General features: G+C 38.8%; 1 protein-coding gene across 7 annotated transcripts in view; it reads right to left on the reverse strand.

The window, feature by feature from the left end:
• Positions 1 to 10307, reverse strand: part of LOC136435096 (FERM domain-containing protein 4A-like) — a 56041-nt gene extending 45734 nt beyond the window's left edge. For 4 of the 7 annotated variants that reach the window (XM_066428312.1, XM_066428305.1, XM_066428311.1 and 1 more), the window contains exon 1: positions 191 to 256. In XM_066428312.1, coding sequence (XP_066284409.1) covers positions 191 to 241 — 51 coding nt within the window. In that variant the 5' untranslated portion in view covers positions 242 to 256. Of the gene's footprint in view, positions 1 to 190; positions 288 to 10172 lie in introns of those variants that run through there. The other 3 variants (XM_066428309.1, XM_066428303.1, XM_066428308.1) reach the window with 3 other exon arrangements.
• Positions 10308 to 10943: the final 636 nt, after the last annotated feature.

Below are 10943 nucleotides of genomic sequence, written 5' to 3' on the forward strand. Positions count from 1 at the left end.
TCTAAAAGCTGGACATAAGACATAAATAGCCTTTACTTCAGTATACCAAGTTCAATGTTCCTTCCAAGATTGACTAGGTCCAATAGTTCTCCCTGCCCTTTATCAAACTCATACTTCCCATTTAAGAATAATGATACATGAAAATGACAATAAGACCCAACAAGGGTAAAGGAAAACAATGGGTACTTACACTACAACATGAACTTGAACTCTCATTGAATTCTGCCTCGTCTAGAGTCATTCCTTCACGACAAGCGTACACTAAACCGACCCTTATTTTCAACAGTGCAACTCAGAACTGAACGGATGGTTTCTTTATTCTTACATGTGCTTTATACAGCACAGACCTATAATTTTGTATTCAGGAAGTGATGTGTAGTGTGCCTTGAGGAAATGACAGAAACAGGAGACATGGTTTCCTGCCTTCTGTTGTTCTGGTAGGCTGGGGTCAGTCTCACCCAAACACATGGTTAGCTCACACTATCACAGGGTCTCATATTCTGGACTTCTTTTGTTGTCAAAGTCAAAGTTATCCATGCTGATCAGAGCCCCCTCTTTTCGTTCTATGAAACTAAAAGGAGTATTCTACTTCAAAACTTTGGCAGTAGTCAAGAGCAAGTCTATGAAAGAGATAAGAAATGAGTCAGCAAAAATCTTATGTCACATACAATGTCCTAGAACTTAGTAGAAGTCATTTCTTATTCTCACTTATTATCTAACCCTAACCTTCTTCCAGTGATTCATCTTTCTCTGCAAGTTCAAGGCTTCATTAACCTTCAAATTCGTTCCGTTTACTTAATAAATTAGTTTCTACAGTCCAATCAATAGATTTTCCAATAACATATGCCTGCTTACTCATTAAAAAAATGTATCTATTTGTTGCCAGGGCACCTCAATAGCATTACAAAGACATTTATGAATGTAGATCTGGTTCAATGCAGTGATAGGTAGACAGATTGTATAATTTCATCAAGGCTAGAACCTGTTTATTACTGTGGTAGAATGTAGACAGTGTAATTGTGTTGTTTATCACTGACAGGGCTGCCTAATTGTGTGAGTGACTGGAATACCAATGAACATGACAATGATGATGCCACACCCAGGTATTGTGGCTTTCCCAATTTTGGTTTTCGTGACTAAAGATTATTACACCTTTTGTTTTCTTAGGATGGATGGGAAATGATATGGACCAAATGAGAGATGTGTCAATTGAATTACAATGTAGAATAGATAATGCTTTGCTGCATGCTTGTGTCTTATTGTGCCTGTAGCAAAAGAGATTCTCTTTACTGAATGTTTACTGAATGTAAAGAAGGAACAAAGATCTATCTACATTGATGAGGTTGGACCAAGGACATTCAATCTCCTTGGTTAGACATCTACTCTAGGTAATAAAATACACAATACAAAAGACGCCAAAGTAACTGGATAGACTTTGCAAAATTTTCTGATTAGATTTAGAGATTAATTACAAAATTGATCGAGTTGCTTGAGCAACTTTTGTATTTTTCTATAAAGACCATTTTGTTATTACTACATGTATGACCTACCAGTCAATACCCTACAGGAAACACCTGACTCAGTTTCCTAAGTAACCTGAAAACCACCAAAGCGGAACTAATTGCAGGTCTTAGGACCCAGACAGGCCGACAGTTGGCCCAGATACATATATGCATGTACCATCCCTCTGTCCTATATCCACAAAAAGGTCAATATTGTCAATACATGAATCCATAAAAACAATGGGAGATGTGCAGGGATACATCAAGTTGCATGTCACATGTAAAAGGCAACAGCATAACAACAATAAAAACAGGACTACTAATGCATTTTCAATTGACGACTGTCACTCACTGCTAAAAGCAACCACCAAAATCATTATTCAGCTCTTGTGGAGAACATGGAATTGATTCTGACGTACATTTCATGGTAGGTGAAGTGCTTCATCACCTCGGTCATAACGTGTTCATTACTGTTAAGACCGTGACCTTCCATTGATTTCTGAAATGAAGAATCCTAAATCTGAATATCGACTTGCTACATATTCTACATAAAGAAAGAAGGAATCATTTATGATTTAGTACAACTAAAAGAAAGAGAATTTCTCAAGTGAAGATGTAACTTTTCGTGGAAATCACAAGTCTGGCCAGCTTCCCTTTGTTTACGTTTTGTCTGCCTGAGGACAATCTGTATTTCTTTTTCTCAGTTCTACAAGAAGCTTGTCACACACCCACACAAACACAATAGGACACCTGTTATTGTTTACACCTGCTCACATTCCTGACCAGAGCTCATATACACACCTTACAGGTAGGGCAAATCCCAGGGGCAGGATACTAACCCACACACCACATTGTTGTACACAGGGTGAGGTGAAAACTAGTTCCCAGACCAATTTACAGTTCAGCTGCTCCAATACATATGGAACAGGTTGTTCAAAACACCTTGATAGAAAGGTTTCCATAGACACACAGCTGGACTGCAACTTACATAAATACAATCCCTGCTTCAACCAGAATGTCTGGGGGGGGGGGCACAACTGTGACAATGGATAATTCTGTCTTACTCCTGTAATACTATAGTAGATCTAATTGGGACAATCTGTTCCAACATGAGTGTCATGACAATGTTCACTTTCTTTTCTTCTTATCTTTCCTAGCAATGAAAAACTTGGAAATCTGATAATCAATTTGAGTTTGGGGAAGAAACCTCACAATGCCCCCTGGCAGAATATTTCATTACTGCAGTAGAAGAAACAACTGTTCCACCACTTCATTCACAACCTTGCACTTTCTTCCATCTATAGTATATTGACTACGAAACCTTGAAACTGCAGATAAACCAGGTTGGAAAATTTATTTCTGTTCCCCCAATATGTGATTCAAAATGTTGAGCTTGTACTTTTTTTTAGCTTGCCAGCTTATTCATCTATTTCGAGGGTCTCGATTTTTTTCTGCAACTTCAAATTTCGAGCCTTTTCTGCATTTTGTAAAAATATTGTTACCACTCCTATAGAAATTTCATCTAGCATTGGCAATCTTTTCTTTAACAATTGCTTGACAGACAACTGTATATTGCTGTGACTACTGATACTACTGGGAATGACAATGAATTATATCTGGAGCCAAAATAAAACTGATAGACGGACAAGTAACATGAAAACTCAGGATGCAATGGCTACTGACAAATCTGCTTTTCCCCAGGGAAATTTTCAGCAAGGCCCTTAAATTGGGCCATCCATAATGTGTATCAATGTCTAATGACATCATTTACACTGGAGTAACCCATAAACGGTGTGACTAGCAACACTGCCAGAGGTAAACATTGCATATATGGAAGTCTGGCACTGATGTTCTCATGGGCACTGCCGCAGACATGTGATACCTACTGTAGCAAAAATGTCCCCATTAGACTCACAAATAAAGCTGGTAAGTATGGACTTTTATGTACATGGTTTTATAAACACATCTCTCACAGCAATAATTACCAAACATTTTAAAAGTTTATCCAGTTTGGAACTGTTTTTACTTTTTGTTTTTAATGTTCCTCAGCTAAACTGTATCTTCACTTTCTAGTTTCTACATGTAAAATGAAAATGAAAATGAAAAATTGCAGCAAACTGATTGAAACTTCATGTATTTAGATTACAGATTATTGCTGTTAACAATGTGAAGAGAGAACGTGTCCACACATTTTTCAATACAATTTTTCAATCAAAAATCCAGACACGGCGTCTTTTAGTATCTAGAGGATTTCCATCACATTGCTGTTAGGAACATGAAACTTCAATCAGTTAACTGCAATTCTTAGCATTAAAACATGATGTAGATAGTGCAAATACAGTTTATTTGAGGAATTTTCAAGAAAAATAAAAGTTCCAAACTGGATAAACCTATAAAACACTTTCAATCTTTGAATAACAAAACAACACTCGGGTTAATCAAATCATTATAATGTCCATTTATCACAACTGAACAGACAATATACAACTTTAATGATCCGAAAAACTCAAAATAATTTCAACAATTTCTATAGTCATAAACATTGTTCTCTTCGAAACCAGCTGTAACAGCAACCAAGATACAGTAGATTCCGTATATCTGTATAGCCCATTTGTCAGCGCAAATTATACGACTCCCCGAACTATACGACTCCCCGAACTAGCGATATTGACGTCCCGAAGGAGGGGAGGGGGGTGAATAGGATTTTGAGCAAGACACACAAACACACTTTCGATATCGCAACTTTATTTTGCAAAATTTTAATCAAAGTACAATCCGACCTTTTCGTCGATCTTAACGTCACCATATTGGATTGAATTCGCAATCTATTTTGTTCAGATAAGCCCGAACTGCGTGGGAAACTCCTGTCAAATAAAAACTCCTGCCACATGTTGATCCATGCAATCTTATAGTCAACCAATCAGAGCACGGGTTTTATGACGTGAACCAATCAGCGCGTAGAAAAATGCATATCAATGAGTAAACAAAGATGGCCGCCCAGCGTCACCCGGTCCTCGACGCTTTATTTTTTTCTGAAATCGCGAATTTTCACGGGGAAAGAGTCTAAGGAATGGGTTCTCCGTCGAATACGGCCACAAATACCGGTAAATCGCGGCAAAATACAGCGTAGAGGCTCAAATGCTCAGACAAAAGTCGTGTTTTTCTTTTCGTATTTTTGTTCACTTTCGTCGCTTGAGTCTTGAAAAACAGGTTTTTAATGAGATCACCGTATGTCAAAGGCACCGATATCGATTGTTTGCAAGCATGACAATAGCAAGTAACAAAAGAGTGTGATTGTTGAACGGTAGACGGCGTACCCACTCCCGAAACTACAACGCAAATCCGAAATTTAGCCTATAGTTGTGGGTCATTTTACGATAAAATCGGACAAGATTCTATACAATACCCCGAACTTTACGATTATGGGCTATACAGATATGCATTGTTTTTACAATTGAGTGGATGGTAAATGGTTTGGTGTTTTGGAATTCTATACAGAAAGACGAAATATACAGAAAAAAGGTATACAAATAATTGGCATCTACTGTAATTACATTATTGTTTGAAAATACCATAATCGAACAAAGAGGACGCTAAACAAAGACTGGACATCTCCCTCTAGGTACAGAACAATTACTCCAACCCAGTCCCTAACAAAAGCTGGACATTTCCCCAGGTAGGAGCAGTAACTGGTACCCACTCCCCAAGGCAACAGCTGCTCAGCACACAAGTCCCTTGGCAGGTCCTAGCTAGTTCCACATCACTGGAATGGTGCCATAACAAACATTCCCAACACCTTGTTATAGGGATCTACGTACACCAACATGTGTTCTCTACAACACATGACAATGAATCAGATAGTCTCCTGTGAGATTTAAAATAACATTTGTAAAAGGAAAAACACTTCATATGGTATCCTGAGACAAAACTGAATCTAGGACTATACTATAAACAACGCCCGAGAAGTATGTGGCACTTGTCACACTGATTGTGTCTGAGTACCTCATAGTGGTCTTTCTTCTAGAAGTACTATGACAAGAAAATCATGTCAAGAATATCCAACAGTTTACTACCACACTACTGTCTTACTACTAGTACTCTATATTACTACACTGCCAACATGCTACAGACACAAGTACTGAAATACAATTCTTATGCATTATGCATTTTATTGAATTCATTTATTTTAAAGAATGAGTTGTAATATCATGATTAGTTGAACCAGAAATGGCTCAAACTGGGAAAGGAAAATTCCCACATTGCCCAAGAATGCTACCCCTCTCTTAATTGTCTTGTGGAAAATAAAATGGAATGCCACCCCTGCCATTGCGAAGAAGGTTTTCCATTTGTTTAGGATCACATGGTGACCTGACAGCCAAACATGTGCCTGGGTACTCTGGATTGATGAGCGGCCTGGGGTCATCAGTTTCATACAGATTCCTGGGGAATCAACCAATTACCATTCCAAATTTTGCCCATTGTAATGATCATTTACATTAATAAAGGTAGATCAGACCATTGATAAATACAAAAATGTTCATTATGAATATGATTGATGATAGTGCATCATCATCGGAGTCAGTATAGCTATTCTGTACTCTACTAGTACTATACTAATATATACAATGTACTACTAGTATATAACATATACTAATTCTTCAAAGGCACATTTTTACCTAGTAATATCACTATGTCTTATCCCTAGAGCAACAATAGAAGGAATGAAGTTGTTCCAGTCTGTTTTGGAAGACAGGCAAAACATAAAGGGGAAAGTTAGTAGTAACCATCCGGTGTGGGCAATTACATGTATGACAGACAAGGTTATGAAAAAAAAGTGCACAGAATAGACAGTCAAGGTAAAGCTTGTTGTGACCTTGAGAACTGTATCAACGAAGAATGATGATGATCAACAAAGACAACACAAATTTTCCATTCAGTAGAATGATACACTTTTTAGTCACCAAAATGCTAGTTTTCATGCTACTAAAGTAAAGCTACTACATACAGGCATTACATCTATGTGCTGTTGTATTGTTTTATTTCACATGCATCAATCAATAGTAGAATATGCGTGACTGAGATGAGTTGCATGTGGAGAGTGAGTTGGGTAAGGTCAGCGAGGAAGCCTTCACAAAGACCAGAAGTGACAGAGCAGATTGCAGACATCCGTGGGAAGGATGTGTGTGGCCTGTACGATCCACAATCCTCTCAGCTTGGAAGGTCATACACAAAGCAAGGTGTGGCGCTATAGACTGACCTTCTGTATGATTTGATAAGCACAAAGTCGTCAACAGACGCAGTCTCAGCCACACCAAGGCCCAGGTTTCTTCTCACCATTGCTGACTAGTCATATCTTCAGAATCGGAAGCTACATACTGAAGCCATTACACAAACTTACATCATTCCCATGGCCCACAGTGTTTTCCTGGGAAGAATGGATGTGTAAGGTTAATCTCATGATCGCCCTTGCCAAGTCGGTGCCAACATTATGGTGCTTTCTTGGGGGAATCAAAACAATCCGGGATGAAGAGCTTAAAGGGCAATGGGGGCAACATACAACCAAGTCCAAGTTACCAGTGGGTGACAGCACTATTGACACTTTGAGGCAGACTTACTGTTACAGGTCTTGGTTCACTAAACACAAGGCGGTCTCATATCCAAAGTCCTTGAAGTTGAAGCCAAGACACAGTACCCATTCTTGGAGGCAGTCCCAATCCGTGTTGCAGAATAGAGTCAGTGACAGCTTTCTCAGTATTGTATCCTTGTTCAACTTCCACAGTTAAAGTTCTACACAGTTATCACGTTTTTAGCCATTATAGCAGGTTAAATCTATATGAATTATATCACCAGAATATCTAAGTAGGTCATTAGGCCAGAGAAATAAAGACATGGGAAGGAGAGGCATGTTAAAGAAACTTCCCATACTGTTGTTATAGCCAAAAGGAGAGACATGCAATCTATATATGTGGTCCCTGAACCAGTTTTAGATGACATTCACACAGGCTGACATCATACCCTAATCATTCCCCAATATTACCACCCTGCAGTGGGTACCCAGCTCCGCTTTCCTATACATTTGATCTGGTTTACACTTGATCCTAAGATGTAACCATACACTCAGTGAGAGTAAAAATAACATTCACCTTTTTCGCCCGACCTTGTGAATTATTCATCTCCACAGGAGAGTAATTTTCACTGATACTGTCTACAAACGGCAACTTTGGTTTCGCTAATTTTGGACCACTTCCAGAACAGTGACTCAGCTTTTGCCAACAGTGTATTAGTATTGATTTCTTGACACATCAGATCTTAATTTTTGCTACTTTGGCAATAAGTTCTCTAATACTCCATAAATCTCACATTTGCACCACATCAATTTTGCTTGTGTCATCTATGAAATTTGTCTAATAATTAATCTATCTCAGTATCTGCAGGATGACTGGTAGAAAGTAATCAATACCAGAGAAGTAAGAGTCTACTAGAAGACCTAGTTCTTGGACAACACTATGGCAACAGAAAGAGATTGCCCTAATCTATTGTGAAAGTTGATATGCCTACATTAAATTAATGTTGATACAGAGAGAAATCAAATTTTGACCAAAGTAATAAGGCACTAGTCCAGCTTGTATGGTTCAGAGGTAAAGCTGGTATGCATTATCTTATCTGTTCATCTGTGACACTGTGAATGTCTTTTGAGTTCTTCCTTTAGTTCTAGGAATAAGACATGTGACCCAGATCACTTCCACTGAAATGCACAGGAAGACAGTTGGGGACCCCTGTGGGCAATCTTTAGATGTAATCAATGCCAAAGGTATACATGTACAAGTCAACCTTGAACTACTTACAACTTACAATGAACACTCCAAGTTAGAATTTTTCAACATACCTACTCAAGTGAAGGATATGCATGGCTAGCTAGTATATACCAGCTAGGTACTGCAAACAAATGGATCCATAAATATAACTTACTGTCCAGCTCTACAAATGATTCCTTGTAAATTGCAGTCAATTGTTTGCAGACTTCAACTGTACCGGCATTGACCCTGGACTGGTCATGACCTTGCTTGGACTTGGCAACCAATTGCATCTAGAAAAGCCTTGAAAGCCGCAGAAAGTCTTTGTGTGGTCATAGCACAAATAAACACAGGCTGAATCTGTCTCTACAGGAAGCTGGGGAAATGAAATAATTACAAACACGGTCCATCTGTTAGTGTTCCTGATACAGGTAGGACACCCATGTAAACTTTGACTTTGCACTTTTTACTCCCTTTGCTGCCTTTATGTCAAAATGAAAAGTTTGAATTAGTTGTAGGCAGGTTTCTCCTATGATAAAACTGACATCAGCGTTGAGGTCAGCTCAAGAACTTGAACTTTTCAGCTATCCAAAAACCAGCTGTTCCACATTTCACCCCCATTTGTCAACAAAGAAGACCAGCTGTTTCTGGCCCGACAAAGAAAACATGATGTTGTACCAACTGCAGTGCCAAACAGTCCAGCATTTGTGACCCAACTGGTGGATTATCCAGCGATCGGAGTTTGAACAAAGAAGATGTGCCTCCAGGCTATGTAATCTCATCTGCCAGAGTGTAATCTGGGACAATTTAGAAACCACCATTTGTGCTCAATACTTATCAAGTTCCCATCTACACACTGAATATAGATGTCTCTTAGAAATAATGGTTTCTGTATGACTCCCAAAGATGTTCCCTTTACTGGCTTTAGCTAATCCCACTTGTGACAGAATGGTGAAGAAATGAATGTGACAAATAACAAAGGCAACGGACAAATCAGGCGTGAAAAGATTAGCAACTGATGTGAGCTCATGGTGGAGCACTATGCACTGCCGTCAGTTACAATGTACTACAAGCGTGCAGCAATTCTAGTCAAGCCATCATCAAGCACGAAACTATGGAGTATACAGTTCATCACTACATGTACAAATTGCAAAAGTGAAACAATTTCTGTATTTGTCATAAACATTAGATATATGTACAAATAAACAAACCGTCCATTTTATATTTTTTACAGATGATTTCATCAAGACTAGACACAGGTATGGGATGCACGGCCATGTTTAAATCTGATGCGTGAACAACACTCAAACTGACATAATTGGAGTTAAAACTATAGGCACTATGTTGTCTGAAACAAGTGGAAACAAGGCAGACTGGCTTGCAAAACAACACCCTTTTTAACTTCTCTAGGAAAGAATCAGCTCTAAATTTGTACTTTCAAGTTGAGAACAGAGTATGAGATTATAAGACCTGAAGCAAGACGAAGAAACTTGTTCTAGCACTCTGTTTGATGGACACAGTACAGAAAGAACGTCTGGAGTTTTCAGCAACAAAACAGGATGTAGGGTCAGGAATCAGGAAACATAAGAACAGTTATGAAAATACAAAATTCCCAGGTAATAGAGACTTCAATAACTTGATAAGCACACAAGTCATCACACATATATGGCCTGGGATCGTTTTAACCAGGCCCCATTGACTGAGTCCGCCGTGATAAAAGTGCGAACAAGTTTGAGTGAATCAAATTTTAAATCCGCCGTCTGCCACCGGCAACAGACTGGATTTTCAACTTTTCGACAAGCTTGGGTGGCGATTTCCGACCAACGCAGCACTCCTACAGAACCAAACTTCGTACAAAGAATGAAATCCAGCTTACCTTCTGATTCTGTCTGCCTCTGATCACCACTTCTTCGTAGTTTGGTCACGATCGCCTATCATTTTCGATATCGACTGTTTGGGAAACTGACGAAACCGCCATTTTGACCTTATGCAAATTAACCTGTTGGCCGATCGGAAACCTTCCGGAAGAAGCCGATGACTCACGAGTTTACCCGACAACGCACGAAGTACGTCAGGACTTAGGCACACGCCCACTCTTTGTAAACACTTGAGCTACATGACTAGTGTCTGTACCATGAACTGAATGTTGATTAAAGTAGGAAATATGCAATGTGTCACGTACTTTCTAATCTTGATTACCTGTGTTATTGGCAGTTCCTACAACTAGGTAATAGAGAGTAATGCCTATAGATGTTTACTTTCATATCACCAGTTTCATATTGATATGAGAACACTAACTGTTGTTTTCATTCATGGAAATGACTGTCAATCTCTTGTAGCAGACTAACAAATGTTAGTGTTTACATTACTAGAACAGAATGTGCTCAAATGGTATTTTTGATGGAGTTAGAGTTAGATCAATTAACGTTAGGCCTTTGTCATTGCATTTTTCTTCAATGTTACTGTTCTTCTGCATTCCTTTCCAGAGGCTTTCTTTCACTAGTAAGCACATTTGGCCATTGCCACTGGGCAAAATGGCACATTCTCACATAACTAACACTTCCTGGTGACAGACATGAAACAGCTTTGACTTTGGTTAAAACTTTCCCTATGTTCAGTCACTTCTATGATAAATTCAATCAACCGA

The sequence above is a fragment of the Branchiostoma lanceolatum genome, chromosome 5, assembly GCF_035083965.1.
Source record: "Branchiostoma lanceolatum isolate klBraLanc5 chromosome 5, klBraLanc5.hap2, whole genome shotgun sequence".
Lineage (NCBI taxonomy): Eukaryota > Metazoa > Chordata > Leptocardii > Amphioxiformes > Branchiostomatidae > Branchiostoma > Branchiostoma lanceolatum.